This window comes from Sinohyriopsis cumingii, chromosome 13, assembly GCF_028554795.1.
Source record: "Sinohyriopsis cumingii isolate HCF-2022 chromosome 13, ASM2855479v2, whole genome shotgun sequence".
NCBI lineage: Eukaryota > Metazoa > Mollusca > Bivalvia > Unionida > Unionidae > Sinohyriopsis > Sinohyriopsis cumingii.
In genome coordinates this window covers 67424859-67443015 of record NC_142973.1, presented here as the reverse complement: position 1 = coordinate 67443015, position 18157 = coordinate 67424859, and the positions used below count along the sequence as shown (strand labels likewise).

General features: G+C 33.4%; 1 protein-coding gene across 3 annotated transcripts in view; it reads right to left on the bottom strand.

The window, feature by feature from the left end:
• The window catches only part of LOC149785773 (dynein axonemal intermediate chain 7-like), a 124349-nt gene that overhangs the window by 57749 nt on the left and 48443 nt on the right, over nt 1-18157 (bottom strand). For all 3 annotated transcript variants that reach the window (XM_089979675.1, XM_089979677.1, XM_089979676.1), the window contains exons 6-9: nt 15901-15981; nt 8136-8305; nt 5419-5573; nt 3803-3924 (exon numbers count right to left, since the gene is read on the bottom strand). In XM_089979675.1, the coding sequence (XP_089835801.1) occupies nt 3803-3924; nt 5419-5573; nt 8136-8305; nt 15901-15981 (528 nt within the window). The remainder of the gene's footprint in view (nt 1-3802; nt 3925-5418; nt 5574-8135; nt 8306-15900; nt 15982-18157) is intronic.

Below are 18157 nucleotides of genomic sequence, written 5' to 3'. Positions count from 1 at the left end.
CTAGAGGTTAAAAAAATCATTAATTTACATGAATAATTTTAAACTTAACATTCTATTTAGTGAAGAAGCGAATTCTTTCCAGTAATTATTTTGTCACAACAATAATTCACAGGTGATACAATAGAACATGTGCGACTGTTCTTTTATGAGAAATGAAAATTGAAGACATAATGTAATAATCGTGAGTTCTCTGCAAAAATCAGAAGATATTCTGAAATTGGAAGGTAAGCATGGAGCGACCCCAAAAATCGGGAGCTTTTGTTCCCATCCTGGCCTGAAAGTTTACAGGTATGGTGTAAGGTCACTTACATTAAAGCAAACTACAACTCAGCTTTTATGGTATTAGCATAATTTTCAAAGCATTATTTCTGAAACTTCATTATTGTATTTTGGAGATATCATTAAAGTTTTGTGCAGTGGTGCCCATGATTCGACTCCAAGGGATGTACTTCATTCAGCGGAATGTACTTCATTCAGTGCATGTTCAAACCTACAATGTACATGCCGTGGCGCCATTATGTAAATACGTGCAGTAGCCTAATTGCAAGTGTTGAATCAAACCGTATTGCATAGGTGTCAACTTGTACGGTTTACCCATAATTTGTACGGTTTATTCCTTTTTCGTCAGTTTACAGCTGTACAAACATTTTGTAGTTTTTTCTTTCTTCATTTTGTGTGCATCCGGGACTCTTGGCATAATTTTTTTCTAGCATGAGAATTCAGTGAGACTATGGTGGCCCAAAACAACCAATCAAATCATACTCAAAACAGTGCTTTTCCTTTGATAATTAAATGAGTTTCATTCATGGTTCAACTCCAGTGTGTGAAGATCTTGTCGTTTATCGCTTGGAGATTAGATGCTCACTCAGATTTCTAATACTGACTAACTACCTGTGTAGTAAGTATGTTTTCTTATTTTATACATTATTTTTTTTATTATTTATACATATTACTATCAAATGCATAAAGTCTGCATCAACTTTCCTACTTCACATAGAGTGGCAACCATGTTGGTGTAACCGTAATTTGTCCGACTTTTCTGTGTGTAGATAAAGTCGATTTATTTAAATATTAAACAATATACTAATTAAAAATAAATACTCTACTGATTTTAGCACAGGCATTTTATCGTGCTGATATAGTTTTGAGTTAAGTTTGTCAGATAGGTAATGCAAACAGGAAGATGTACTGCAATAATGACAGACGTAGTACAGATACTGAGTAACTGGAAAATATGTAACACTGCCAATTTATATCAACTTTGTGACCAAAATTGGCACACAATATAGCAAATTCATAACTTTTCAAACATCAGATACGCAATTTTAATAGAAACGATCAACAGCTTATGAGGTATAAACTTCCAGACTGGTACTTTGTAAAAAAATGTATTTCTAAATTTCAATTTTTAGATAGCTCCTGGCGTAATATCTTGGGGTTTATGGGGACAAATATAAATTCATAAAATATTTGTAATCGCGAGATCTTCCTCTATCACATGTCAAATCTAAATTTTTAATTTTTTATTTTATTTCTCTCATCTAGCTGAAATATTCCATCCATCAAATGGCTAAGCCTAACTCAAAGAAACGCAAGCTTGAAGACACTGACCAAGGTCGTGGCAAGTTTCAGGCTGATTGGATTAAAGTCTTCCCTGGCATCAGTTAGGATCTTCACATGCTTTTTGTAAAATATGCAGTAAAGACATTAAAGTGGTGGTGTCAAGCTTACATGATCTGGAGGAACAGTTCAGAACAAAACTGCATGAAAAATTTTTTGAAATGAAGAACGGAGCATCCATCAAAAGCTTCTTTGCTAAGCCAAAGCAGGAAGATGATAGTGTTATAAGTAAAAAGAATGAAATAAAGATTCAGAAATGTAAATAATTATGTAAATATATGTCATAATAATTTGTGTATAGCATTTGTTGTTTTAAAACTGTTGTGTAAGTTGTTTTTTTTTGTCTTTGTAAGGTTTTTATTGGTCTGGCGTACAGGTTTTCATCTCAAAGGGTTGACACCTATGGTATTGTTTGTTGTTCATTGTGTAGTCATACTGGGATTACATTTTAATGAGTTAGGTATTTACAATTTCAAAGCAAAGTAAAAACATAATTATTGGTGCACTGATATAAAATGTCCACTGCAATAATGCATAAACAAACAATCGAGTCAAAAGGGAGAAGTAGTGTTACAGCAACTCATGATTGCTAAATTCTTGTCATCGTTCAATCAAATTATACACAAATCTAAATTAGGCAGAAACAATAAGAAAACATAGAATTAAATAAATTACTTTTCAAACAAGTTTATACCATTTCTTTTTAATAATCATGCACACCAACCTCAAGATAAGTATATGTGTAATTTTTGTATATATAAGTTTGCCTTAATAAATGCATTTAGAACTTAACTTGTGCATTTCGTTATGTCTCAGAGTTGAGGGTCGGATTATACGCGGGTCATGCACTTTTCAGTGTTTATACCTGTTCGGTTTGGGGGGGTTGGCTTATATGCGAATGGGCTTATACACGAGTATATATAATAATCTTGTTAAGAATTTACTCATATTGAAAGTAAGTTTTCATTTTTCATGACAAAATAATTCCAAAATTTATTAAATTTTTTTACACAAAAATAGTTGTATTTATTACAAACTAATTTTTAATAATATGAAAATAACTATTTAGGAACCTTTAGCCATGTTACATATACAAACATGGGTGCTGAATGGGACGTTGTCAATGCTATTTGGATCAAATCCAACTTTTGGACAAATTTAATATTAAAAAAAAGAGAAATAAAATGCCATTTTTCAGTTATTTACTATATATTAATGTGTTGAGTACACATATTCCTGTATAGGAATGAGAATCATCCAAAGATTTTCAGAACAGCAGTTGTTTTATGTTTGAATTTTATGTAATTTCTCTAATCCACTATATGTTATCTTGTTTGTTGAGTTAGTGTTTTTGTTTTATGTTTACTGACCTTCTCTTATAAATATCTTACCTGGGTGTCAGCATCCCACTCAAAGTTTCCCTGCCTATTATATCAATAGTCTAGCTGGCAGACTGTTGGCTTCAGTGTCAACAGTTCATTTTTAACAACAAGCTCTCCAATGTCAGGACAATGTCTTTTACAAGGTGTCAGCTATAGTGTAAGCTGAATCACCTCACTTTAGTGTTGATGTTTGATGACAAATTAAGCAACAAATAACATATTCATAGCAAATCCATCTACCATAAGGTACTAACTTTAATAGGGGAGTTTCTGTGATTTTCTAACGAGCTAGGATATTTTCTTTTCTTTTATCTCATGATAATTGTTTAAAGTAAAATAATAGATTTCTGGGGTGTTTGCTTTTTGATGCTAGAAATCAGACCAAGAATATTTTTTCAACCTATATGAAAGCAAGAATTTTGTTCTTCAAAATAATCCCAGCCCCACTTCCTTTAAATGGTTGGTCCCTAATATATTTGCAGTATACTATGGAACATATTGCTATATACTGAGAAATACCATGGTATTCTGCAGTACATAACTTTTGGTGGTACCAAACTCCACTTGGTCCAATTTGAGTAAGTTTGTGCTATTCTTTACTGAACAGAATTTTCTGCTTGTTAACTGACATTGGCAAGTACACAAGAACCCAATGGCCATCTGGCTTACAGAACTTAGAATACATATTCAAGATAAGGTGTGCTGACTTGGCACACTGTAAACTTAATAAAGTTATAGAATATTCATAAAGCTTCCAATTCAGTGAGAAAGTGACTTGTTTTATGTTAAAAAATTCATACCTCTGTGTTTTCCTTTTCAACACCCTCTTCCCCTTCCACTCCTTCTCCTTCCTTTTTCTCTCCTTCTGCCTCCTCCTTCTTCTCCTCTACTTTTTCCTCCTTCACTGCCTCCAAAATTGGCTCTAATATGGCCGGATAGAATTCATCATATAGTGACAGATTTCAAAAGTTGAATAAATAAACATTAGTAATCAATATATTTTGTTCTGAAATAATTTAAAAAATAACTTTTCTCTTTAAAAGTACAGCTGATTCCATCCTTTTATTAAAACTACCAGAGAATTCTATTGTAGAAAGGCCAATAATCACGTACACAGCAAAAAACTGTCACATTTTTCCAGAATACCAGACTGCAAGAGTTGACAAAATTTTCTGTGAGATCTGACTACATTCTGTGAGATCTGAGTAAATTCTGTAAAACTTGAGTAAATTCTGTGAGATCTGATTAAATTCTGTGAGATTTGAATAAATTCTGTGAGATTTGAATAAATTCTGTGAGATTTTAGTAAATTCTGTGAGATCTGAGTAAATTCTGTGAGACTGGAGCAAATTCTGTGAGACTTGACTTTTTGCAAGGTCATCCATATGCATTCATATAAAAATGCAAACATAAGTGGTTTTTTGAGTTCAGTTTTACCATATCTTAAAAAGTTGAAGATTGTGAGCAATATGTACAAATCATTACAGAAATTATGATCTTTGTTTCATTTCATCTACAAGTTTACTGCAGCATATAATGGAACATTCAGATGGTATATTTTAGCTCAAAATATCACATAGGAATAAAAGTGAAAGAAATCCATTATTCTGTGAGATACAGTGCTAAGATAGTGAGATTGTAAGCCAGTCAAAACTTCCATGAAAGGTACTCCACTTCTAACGGCAAAAAACCCCACCCCCAGCACATCCCCAAATGTAAGCAACATGACAAGGTTTCTCCTTTTTGTACAAAACAAAAAATGATCACCCCCAGAAGATAGATAAGTCACTAACCAATACATTAATTGACCTCATGTAGCTTAAGCTTTAGTCCACGACTCAAATTACAACAGTCCCATACTATAAAGCCCTTCTGTATGCCACTGATATTTGTAATTATTACACTTTAAGTTTTAACGGCTCATGTGAAACAATTATAACTTGATTTCACAATATTTTACCCAGCATTCTTAAAACATCACTCAATATACTGCTCCCTCAATTAAAATATGTGTCACTTTAATAGCTCTCACTAAAAGCATTATAAAGAGGGATAACTGAACATTAAATACAATGTGTATCACTATTATGGCTCTCACTAACAGCATTATAAAAAGAGGGAAAATTGAACAGTGAAGTATTACAATTATGTGATGGTATACAAGTAATGTTTACAGATACGTAATACAACACACCAGCAATTAAGTACTGTAATAAAATTCCTTAAGAATTAAATTCATGGTCACAAAAACTATTAGACAGTAAAATTTGGCTAAAAAAATTTCTGAACTTTGTGCTTAATTTTAAATGACTTTTAACAAAAATTCCCTTTTTGGCATAGAAGTTATTAGCTGGATAAAGAAAGTCAGTTTACAAGACTACACTGTATGATTCAAGATACTGCTACTAATACTAACCATCCTTCTTCTTTAGTCTTGGATAGTAACTCTTGCATTTGTCAGAGTAGTGGTCATATTTTGTGAACAGTACACGATATGCACAGTCTGAGAGGGACAAAATTTTGGGGATCTCAAAACTGAAACCTTTTTCTGCAAATTCAAAAGTCTTGATCCTGAAAAAAAAGCATTGAAAAACTATGTCAGACTAAGTTGGAGAGGGTTAACACATGGTTATCCCATGGTGGATGGGCTTTACACACAGGGGTATAAGTTCAAGTCATTTCAAACCATGGACAGCAGGATTAATAGAGTCTATCATATGCACTGGTGTGGGATGGGGATTGGGAACTCCCACCCAAAGTTCAAAACTTATAGGCCAGGAACAAAACTTAGCACATAAATTCTGATTCAGAGGGTGGAATTTCCCTATCTCATTCTAACACATAAATTGATTTATTTTTGTGTACTCACTTCCCATTAGGAAACAGTGTTGGAAAAAACAAGTTGGCACATTATTGCATGTAGCCTCATACTTATGGAGTACTTTTGGAAAAATCTGCAGGTCATTAGAAAGCAATGCATTCCTTTAAAAGCCAGGAGACAGGCGACTCACTCATTTAACTGTCAAACAGTCCTGGCTACATTTTGCCAAGATAACTTACATCAAATTACATGCATCTTGAAACAAACATTGATTAATTGTAGTTTAATATCACGGCTGCAGCAAACCACCATTGATGAAATAAATAGCTTTATGCATTCAAATATCTACATGTTTATTGTGTCAGGGTCACTCAGATGCTATAACAGCTATCCTAGTGTTACCTCCTTTCACATTATGTGGTGAGTGGTGAGTTCATGCAATGTAGAACTATTGAACAACCCAAGTAAGTTAAGGGATCCAAGTTAAGCACCTCAATGATTCAGATAAAAATGAACTCTTTTTGTTATCATCCATTACTCAGAAACAATTAACTGAGTTTAGGCATTAAAAATGTATGAAAAAGTAAAGTAGTCTGAAGATTTAATATGCAGGCAATTTTGGAGAAATGACAAACAGTTAACCCGGTACATTAAGATTTTTTTATATTATGGTTTGAATTTGTAATAAACAGATAATTTTAGAAAAATGACAACTGATGAATTCAATACATTATATAAGTTATTTTATCAAGTTAATTCAAATATATCTGGTATCAGGGCAAAGTAAAAAATATAGCTGGCATCAGGGGAAGTAAACATTATTTAGGATAAAAGCAACCAGTTCAATCTTTTTCATTTGTTTCACTTGCCCAGTATTTTTTTAATGGTTTGTTTCTCTTGCCCGGTATTTTTAAAAAATGGTCTTGATGTGGGTGGAGGGAGTGAAATAAGTATGACTCAAGATGAAAGTAGCAATGTGAAATGCATAAGTAATTAAACAGAAGAACTGTAACAGCATTTCATATAACAACAAAGAGTAACCACTTAAGAGTGTTCTTCATTCAAGCTTCAGTTAAAATAATACAGTTTGAAACTTTTCTGTTTTCTTAATTTTTTTAATATTACAAACAGGATTTAATCAAATAATTGGTTTCAAAATTTCTTTTTTTAAATAAATTAAAAATATATTTTTTACAAGTAATAACTTCACTAAAATAATCAGAAGCTGATATAGTAAATATAATTTTTCTGTTCAGAAGAGATCAGTGAAACCTCTGAAATTATTAATTGTTTTCTGCTTTATCTCCCTGATCACTTGATCTACTATGGCCCATTTACCTTCTACTTCAATTCTTGTGGAAAGTACTAAAAAAGAGCATGAAAAGTTTATTTTGGGAATTATAGAAATTGGTCAAATAAAAATATTGTGATACTGTGCTTCATGTTGTTTTCTTTCAACTGATATTGTCATACATTTGATGAACTAATTCAAATACAATAGTTTCATTTTGCTCATGGTGTCTATAGTGGGATCATATAATATTTGGAACAGCACTATAATGAAGCACATTATAATGAGAGAGAGCATTAAAAATAATACAATTAAGCTGGCTGAGTGCTAAGAGTTTCTGACTATAATTGATACCATATGAAAAACACAGACAAATAGAAACTATGATTCTAATATTCTGAAAAGCCTGAATATCATTTTAACTTTCCTACCTAGGATTTTTTATAATACTTCCTCAAAGACAGAGGCAGACACACTTTAACTTTCCTACCTGGGATTTTTGCTGATGTTTCCCCAAAGACAGAGGCAGACACACTTTAACTTTCCTACCTGGGATTTTTGCTGAGGTTTCCCCAAAGACAGAGGCAGACACACTTTAACTTTCCTACCTGGGATTTTTGCTGAGGTTTCCCCAAAGACAGAGGCAGACACACTTTAACTTTCCTACCTGGGTTTTTTGCTGAGGTTTCCCCAAAGACAGAGGCAGGCACACTTTAACTTTCCTACCTGGGATTTTTGCTGAGGTTTCCCCAAAGACAGAAGCAGACACACTTTAACTTTCCTACCTGGGATTTTTGCTGAGGTTTCCCCAAAGACAGAGGCAGACACACTTTAACTTTCCTACCTGGGATTTTTGCTGAGGTTTCCCCAAAGACAGAGGCAGACACACTTTAATTTTCCTACCTGGGATTTTTGCTGAGGTTTCCTGGAAGACAGAGGCAGACACACTTTAACTTTCCTACCTGGGATTTTTGCTGAGGTTTCCTGGAAGACAGAGGCAGACACACTTTAACTTTCCTACCTGGGATTTTTGCTGAGGTTTCCCCAAAGACATAGGCAGACATTGTCATTCTTGACCATATATTGCAGGTTGAGTGTCTCGGGGTCACACCTGTCTGTAGCCTCTTGGAGCAATTTGATAGTAGCTGCATCCAGCTTCACCTGAATCAGCCTCTGAAGGTCCTCCTTAGTCTGTTAAATAATAATAATAATAATAATAATAATAATGACCTTATTTAAAGAGGGTAACACAATTAGCTAAAAACTAATCTACCTTGAGGCCCTCATACAAAGGAATTTATTTATTTAAGCTGCATCTCTGAAGCCACTGGATATATTGGGTTTGGAAGAAGGAAATAGAGTGGGCATTTCTAATCTCAGCTGGAATACTATTCCAGAGCAGAGTTCCAGAGTATTGGAAACTTTTTTTAAATAACTCCTTATTTGGTTTGGGAATTTTATACTGTTTGGTAGACATGGATCGCAGGTGGGGAGTATTACCAGGTAGCCTATACTGGAATAGTGATTGTAAATATTCAGGAGCACTATTCTGAGATATCCTGTACATTAATTTGGCTTTTCTCAAACAGATTCGGTCTTTAATAGGTAATATTTTTAACCTACCAGCTAAACTTTCCTTGCTTTCTTTCTGGATTGATATTAGCCCAAATGCTCTTTTTTGAAGATGTGCCAGCTTTGCTATGTTTTTATCATTTGAATTACCCCATACTGTACTACAGTAGTCCAAATAGGGTTGTATGTAACTGTTATAAAATAGTTTCCTGTGCCTTTCAGGGAGAAAATGTCTTATCCTACTGAGAAGCCATAAACTTGAATTGACTTTTTTACTGGTATGTTTGATATGTTCAGTCCATGATAGGTTATTATCTACCAGAACACCAAGTAGCCTATCATGACAGACTATTTGCAGATTTGTATCCTTCCATGTCAGACATAGTTCATCACTATCAAGATTTGTCCTTCTTTGGCGTGTTGAGATAAGTAATATTTTAGTTTTACCAGTATTTACCACCATGCCATTACATGTGCACCAGTTTTCCAGTTTGTTTAGTGCATTCTGTAAAGAAATTTCGAGCTCATGCTTTGTGTTTTGGATGTCTGACAATGTTGTGTCATCTGCATAGAGATCTGTAGATGATATTGAGTCTCTTAGTAAAAGTGGTAGGTCATTAATAAATAAAATGAATAGTAGTGGACCTAGAATTGAGCCTTGTGGTACTCCATATCTAATTGTTTCAGGTTCTGACAGAACATTATTTATGTAAACATGTTGTGTTCTCTCATTTAAGTATGAAGTAAAACATCTAATTGTTCTTTCATCACACTGGTAGATTTTCAGTTTCTTCAAAAGGATTTCATGATCCACCATGTCAAAAGCTTTCCTGAAATCTACAAATACAGTTCCTATTATTCTACCTTGGTCAAGTGCTTGAAGCCATTTATCAGTTAGGGAGATCAAGGCAGTCTCACAGGAATGGTTCTGTCTAAAGCCTGATTGATTAGGGTGTAACAGCAAGTGTTTGGTTAAATATGACATGAATGAGTCATGGACATGTTTTTCAATCAATTTTGACAAGTTTGGTAGTATTGAAATTGGTCGGTAGTTATCAGCATCATCCTTAGAACCAGATTTGTGAATAGGAGTTACTTTTGCAGTTTTCCATATTTTGGGGACAGATGAGGTTGCAATACTTAAATTAATTATGAATGTTATGCTATTTACAATAGCAAAGGCAGAAGATTTAATGAGTCGTGGACCAATCTGATCAAGTCCTGTAGCTTTCTTGGTATCAAGTTCACTGAGACATTTTTTAACAAAGTTTTTTGACACTGGTGGGATAGAGAAACATACCTCCTTTGAGATTTTACTGCTGCAGAACTTTTTCAGTTCATTAAAGTTGTTTTCTATCACTGGCTCTTTTAACTTTGTGGTAATGTTGATGAAGAAATCATTGAAAACATTTGCAATGTCAGTTTCATCAGTGACTATGGTGTCATTTACCAGAAGTGAGTGAATTTTATTTGTCTGTTTTCTGTGCGTTCCTCCAGTGAGTTCATTGAAGACTTTCCAAATGGAGTTTGTGTTGCTCTTTTTGTTTTCAAGCAATGATTGATAATAAGTTTTTTTAGCTTTTTTGATCATACTTGTTATTTTATTTCTCCATACTTTATATTGTGCATGGTTTTCCATAGCCTTGAATTTGTCTCGTGTTTTCATAGCATCTAGGATTTCAGTAGTAAGCCAATTAGGTTGAATATCAGTCTTTACTCGATGTACTTTCAGTGGTGCATGCTTAGATACTACATCCATAAATAAGTCAGTCCACACCCTCATGGCTTCATCTATGTCATCCAAATTTTGGATCATACTCCATGGAACTTTATATAGGTCATTGAGAAATTGTTCTTCATTAAAAGTTTTGAACGATCTGTAAGTGATCGTTTTATGTGTATTTTTCATATTTTTCTTGCATTTAACCTTTCTTGTCAAAAAAGTAGGATAGTGGTCACTAAGACCAACATTTGGTACATTAACACAAGCCACATTGTCTGGTAGGTTAGTATAAATGTGATCAATAAGAGTGCTTGATTTTTCTGTTACCCTTGTAGGCTCATTTACCAGCTGGTCTAGGCCTAATGATTCAATAAATTCCATCCAGTTGTTCCTTATTTGAGTATTGAGAAGGTCCTTATTTATATCTCCGAGTATATATGTTTCTTTCTCCTGTGCTAGAACATTTTCTATTTGTTTCAAAAAGTTATCATTCCAAAATGCTTTGGAGGAAGGTGGTCTATAAATGAAACCAGCTAGGAAAGATTTTGCATTATTTTGAAAAATTTCCACCCAGATACTCTCAATTTCATGTGACTCCAAGTCAAGTCGCCTTTTTACATTTACATCTTCCCTAATGTATACAACAAGACCCCCCCCTGCTGTCTCTCTGTCCCTACGAAATGGTTTATTGTAGCCTTGACAGTGAAATAGATCATCATTGTGGTTAGCATTTAATTTGGTTTCAGTGAGTCCTAAAACATGTATATTATTTTCCATGGAAGACAACATTAACTTAATCTGGTCTATCTTTCCCACTATACCTTGTACATTTAAGTGACCTATGTTAAAACCTTTTGTATTTAGTTTCATATCAATTACATGTATGTCATCATGCAATGGGGTACTCACTGAGATTGTCTCCATACTGCTTTTATCATTCTGACATCCTATTTCTATATTTAAATGTTCATATATATTAGCATCTTCAAAGTCACATACAAACCCTGAAAATCCATTTACATTTGCATCTACAATAGTGTCCACTGAATAGTTAGAGTCAAGAGTCCCACTGGGTACATTTAGTTTTTTTGTAAATGAAGCGTTGGCATTCTCCTCTTTGCCAGCTTCCTAATATGTATACATTGATGGACAAAGTCTTTGTTTGTGTCCATATTTATGGCACCTAAAACACTCGATCTGTTTGCCATGATGGCATACCTGTGTCATGTGCTCAGTTTCTCCACAGTTAAGACAACACTCTTCATTAAAGTGCTTGAAAATAGGGGCATACATGTTAATATTTCTCAGTAGTTGAGAGGTTCCTTTTCTGCTTAGATGAATTTTGTCTCTGTGGTAGAGACTAAGGTTGACATCCTGATTCTGAATGAAGAAAGATTTGTATTGTGGAATGTACTGTAGGTTGAAATCTTCACATAAGTCAATTATCAGATCATTTATTTCTTTGGCCTTGGTGTCCACACGAGGAGGTAGTCCCGTTATCATTAATTTACATGTATTTGGGCTGCAATATCTAGCAGCATACAATAAACTTTCAAAATCTGTTTAAAGAGTTGATAGAAAGTAATAATGACAGATGAAGGTCCTCCTTGGTCTGTTAAAGAGTTGACAGAAAGTAATAATGACAGATGAAGCTGATATTTAATCAAAGTTCTGGAAATGTATGAGCCTCCAAAGTATTAATGTTGAAATATTTATAATGTTATTAATGATTTTTATATTATTAAATCTGTTACTTCTTTTTGTTGTTTCTTATTATCTATCATCATAATAAATTATCAGCATTGCCATAATTATCATCATCATTATTGCCATCATTATTATCATGATTATTATCACCATATCTACCACCATCATCAATATTGTACAGGTGAGGTATTCTAATTATCATGACCTGAAGTGACACAAAACATGTATAGGGCAACCCAAAAATTGGAGAATAATATTTTAAAAAGACTATTCTACATTAGGACCTTCAGTCTTCTGAGATAAAAAAATTATAATTATCGAATGTAATCACAGAATTTCTGTTGTAGAAATGCACACAGGAGACAAGAGGTCAGATCATAAATCTTGCTGACCTATTATTAGAATAAAAGAATACCAAAATATGTACATTAATTCACCAGCAGATTGAATATAAAAATGCATGTTTCTAGTATCAATAAAATTCATGTATCTAAACCTCTGTAAACATTGTATATGTTGCATATGTCCAATGGTAATGATATTTTGATCATCTGCAAAATATTCTGCTTGGTCATTCATACTTATGAACTGTACATTTTATTCTTTTTCTTATATTTACCTTCACAACTGTAAAATCAAAACAATTTCAACCCCTTTTTCTGACAAAACAAGCATGGGATAAGAACATTTTATATGACAAGTGTCACACTGCCTCAAGGAAGACTGCTCTGGTTGCCAAAGTGGTTAGACAGTCTCCACCTTGGATGCAGGAGGTCGTGGGTTCAAACCCCGGCTGAATCATACTAAAGACTCTGTAAAAAAATGGTACAGGCAGCTGCCTCACTTGGTGCTCAGCATTAAGAGGCTAGTGTTAGGACTGGTCAGCCTGGTGTCAGGATAATGTGACTGTGTGGAACCTGATGCTATGTGTCTGTGGTGTGATGCTCCAGTTCTAGATATCACTATAAACTGCCACACTGCTGACATTGTAGCAATATGAAAAATTTTAAAGTTAAAAATCCAAATCACACACACCTCTCAAGGGTCATGTCACAATTGCACTCTAATTCTGATTTTTTTTCTTCCATCAACAAAACAAATTAATGTATACACTGCCATGCTTTAGTAATCCCATTTAAACTGCTTGATTGATCCTATTTACTGTCATGCTTGAGTGATCCCCTTTACACTGTCATGCTTGAGTGATCCCACTTACGCTCTCATGCTTGAGTGATCCCCCTTACACTGCCATGTTTGAGTGATCCCACTTACACTCTCATGCTGAGTGATCCCAGTAACAGTCATGTTTGCACTTACACAGCCAAGCATACTGTTCAACGTTAACAATTTCCAAGTTGAATTGCCAGCAGTGCTTTAATGATAATGTACTTTGTTTCAAATAAAAGTAATGATGCCAAGAACAGAAAAGGAAGGATCAATCAAGCAAGCAAAGCATCAACCTGAGTTTTGTTAATTGGTTGTTCAACAGTAAAAAGCCAACCAAATAAACCTAATAGTGTAAACTGAACTGGTAAAGTACTTAATAATCAATAAGATCATATGTCTTAAATATACAAAACAAGCTTCAACACATTATGAAGAAGACACAGAGGTGATTGGGATGAAAATTTTAATGTGAAGAAGTCAAGAAGTTTCAGAATCAAATGGTCAAACTAGTTCTCATGACAAAAAGACAAAACACTGATTGCAAGGTATTTTGAGTTATGTCAAAAGCACAAGCAGTAGATAAACAATTTTTTCAGTCCACTGGTTCAAATTTGAAAGTCAGTCTTTGTCTACCACGTGGGATGTAATAAATATATACATATTCATTCCTCAAAAGATAAAATGTGGGCAAAGAGCAACACTACTAACAAAGATTTACTATGTTTGACCAAGCATGACATAAGATAGATGAAGTGATGATGTTTTGAAATGCACGTGTGCTTTTTCCATATTGAGTGTTAGTTTATACACATGCATGCTTTTTCCATATTGAGTGTTAGTTTATACATATGTGTGCTTTTTCCATATTGAGTGTTAGTTTATACACATGCATGCTTTTTCCATATTGAGTGTTAGTTTATACACATGCATGCTTTTTCCATATTGAGTGTTGGTTTATACATATGTGTGCTTTTTCCATATTGAGTGTTAGTTTATACATATATGTGCTTTTTCCATATTGAGTGTTAGTTTATACACATGCATGCTTTTTCCATATTGAGTGTTAGTTTATACATATGTGTGCTTTTTCCATATTGAGTGTTAGTTTATACATGTGTGCTTTTTCCATATTGAGTGTTAGTTTATACACATGCATGCTTTTTCCATATTGAGTGTTAGTTTATACATATGTGTGCTTTTTCCATATTGAGTGTTAGTTTATACATGTGTGCTTTTTCCATATTGAGTGTTAGTTTATACATATGTTTTTTTTCCATACTGAGTGTTAGTTTATACATATATTTGCTTTTCCCATATTGAGTGTTAGTTTATACATATATGTGCTTTTCCCATATTGAGTGTTAGTTTATACATGTTTTTTTTTCCATACTGAGTGTTAGTTTATACATATATGTGCTTTTCCCATATTGAGTGTTAGTTTATACATATATGTGCTTTTCCCATATTGAGTGTTAGTTTATACATATATGTGCTTTTCCCATACTGAGTGTTAGTTTATACATATATGTGCTTTTCCCATATTGAGTGTTAGTTTATACATATATGTGCTTTTCCCATACTGAGTGTTAGTTTATACATATGTGTTTTTTTTCCATACTGAGTGTTAGTTTATACATATATGTGCTTTTCCCATATTGAGTGTTAGTTTATACATATATGTGCTTTTCCCATATTGAGTGTTAGTTTATACATATATGTGCTTTTCCCATATTGAGTGTTAGTTTACACATATGTGTGCTTTTTCCATATTGAGTGTTAGTTTTAAATCATTATGAGTATTGGGTGCTGGAATATTCTTAGAGTATGATATTTCATGCATTATAAAAATGATGAAAAGTGATATATATTAATAATACTGTTTTTTTCTTCTTAACTTTTGTTTCTATGCAATGCAGTGATCTTGACTTTTAGCTTTTCCATTAAAAATACAACAGTACATTTTTCTTTACATCTTTATTTGGGTAATTTTTAAAAATTTCCTTTTGGATTAAATTGATCGTAAGTATGCATGACTGAATAGTTAGTGGAAATATTAATATGGTCACACTAGTCACACACACACCCACCCCACCTCTGCAACAGCTACAAACCCCACAACTGCCAAAAATGTCTTATAGCATCTCAGAAATATTCCAGATCTCAGGGGAAAATTCAGGCGAAAAGTTCACCCCACCATTTGAAGAAATGGAGGAATTTTCTGAAGATAGGAGTGATTTCATGAAGAAATAAAGGCTTTGCTTGAAATATGATGTGCAATTTTTGTGCATTCAGTTGATTTCTTTGGCTCAATTATTTAGAACTCATCAAAATCTTGCAATCACACTCTCCAGAACAGTGTCTGTGTATAACTTTATACTCACATAAAATATACTTCAACAACTCAACATTTACAGCAAATCTCTGCAGATTAAACACTACTTCTCCTCTGCCATGTTCCAATTTTACACAGATCCTTTAAAGGTAAAATATCTCTTTCTGCACCATTAAGCAGACATGCAGGAATGCACAAATTTGCAAGCAGTGACAAAGTTCAGTGAAGGGATCACATTGTCTCTACATGTCTTCAAAATGTGCACTGAAAATAATTCTTACTTACAGATTTGTATCTCGCCACATCCTGTGGATTAAGCCCAGGTGATGGGGCGTCTTCAAGGAGGAAATCCAACTCATCAATCAACTGAAAGTTCCATATTTGTATGAATTACATAACCAAAACAACATATTAGATTATTATAATGGAGAAAAATGCAACATTTTTCAGTATGAAATGTTTAATTATGCTTGCTTGTCAGGAATCCTGGAATCAAATTTTCTGAATCTAGGCAGTCTGTTGTCCTGAATGGATAACATGTTTGTTAAAATTAATAAATTTATCTGCCCAAAAACCTACACAAACTTGTACAGTTGGCAAAAATTAAGGTCCAATAACAAATATTTGGTGCAATCATTGCTCCCATTCCAGAAGCTTGAGTAACATTATGATTATTGGCTAAAATAATTACAGAACTATATTTCTAAACATTAGTATTCCACACAAATTATTGGCTTTTTTAAGCTCTTTAATTTCTGATACCATGTTTAAGCTATTTACAGTCTCACTGACTGGCTTCTTGATCAGCGCATTCTGTTTTTTATGTTCAGAAACTATATACTAAGTATCATTCTATTATGTAGGTATCATTCTATTATGTAGGTGAGGAAGTACTTGCTACCTGTCGTCATAAAAAAAAATGTTTAACATGTTATCCCACAAACTGATGAATTTCCAGAATTTCATCAATATAACTTATAATATATTATTATATATATAAATGTAGAATTTTCTATCTAAAAATTCATTATAATTCTGTAAAATCCAGAATTATTGACATCTCTGATGCCTTAGCCATTTGTGATAAAATGTATACAGTTTTATCACATAAATGACTTTTGAGTCATTAGGAATGCTCAAAAACTTTTAAAGGTGAATATACATTGGCTGGGAGAAGTGGAACAAACTAGAGTTTGTGGAATAAAGTGTCATAGGAGCACATAAGGTGAATCATAATGGATGGCTCAGGTGGTAGATTGCACATAAAGAGTTAGAAGGTCCTGGGCTTGAGCTGCAGTTGGACCCCAATTTTTTTCACCTTGACAAAAGTACCACCTACTGAAGGATGACCACAAACCCATCCAAGTGCTTGCACTAGGAATAAAGCTATAGTATTTCACAACACTGTGATTGAATCTAAAACAGCACTGTTAAAATGAGCAATTTGCATAGCAAATGTACAATCTAGGCCCCTATTATAACCAAGTTATTTTTTTATACAACTTCCTAAATTTTGTAAAAGTAGTCATGAGCCTACCATCAGAGAAATATGTTGTACTAAATGAACATTCTTAATGGCAAATTCTAAATCTCATAAAGTCATGTACCATTTTTTTTTACACACTATGTTCTCAGCTTATGACATTTTCCCCATATTTTGCATCTATCACATAACAGACGATAAAATACGGTTGCATTAAAATGGGAAAACCTTCTGATAAATACTGATAATCACATGCCGCAAATCAACATCGCAAATTCTTTATGAATTTCAAATGTACACTCAGAGTGGTAGAAAACAATTGCTGATGGACAGACAACTGAAGACAGATGACATACAAGGCACAATGATCACATACCATAACCTCAGTAGACCTTATGGTTAAACACTGAGCTTGATATTACAAAACATGTGACGAAAAGGGCAGACAGAATTTAAAAGGCTGGAAAAAGCTTAACTAAATCTTTACCAATAAATATGAAACTCGAATTAGAAGTTCTATGCCGTTATATTCCATGATATGAAAAACATTACTTGTGGTATAGCAACTAATGCTTACTAAATTCATTATCATATTTAACAGGATACAAAATATTGGTAGAGATTAAGAATTCCATTCTTAATAATGATGTATAGAGAATACTCCTTGCCCATATTTATACTTCACCTGGTATTTTAAATCACTGCTGATGAGTTATTCTTACTCTACTAGTAGCTAGTACAGCTCATATCATTTTCTTTTTGTTATTTGTCAGAGGTAAACAATTGCTTCAACGACTTTACAAATAATCACACTAGACTGATATTATTTCCCATATGGGCTGCCATTATTTTGTATTTGTGAATGGTCATGACATCTTTTTTAATACTGGCTTTTATAATTCAATAAATAAATTCAAATCCATCTGCCAAGTTAGCTGAGATAATACATTTTCTGTCTCTTCTATTCTTACCAGTTTATTTGCTCTGACACTGAGAACCTACACTGCATTTGCCAATTTAAAAATTCTGTTATATTTACTCAGACAATGAAAACCTACA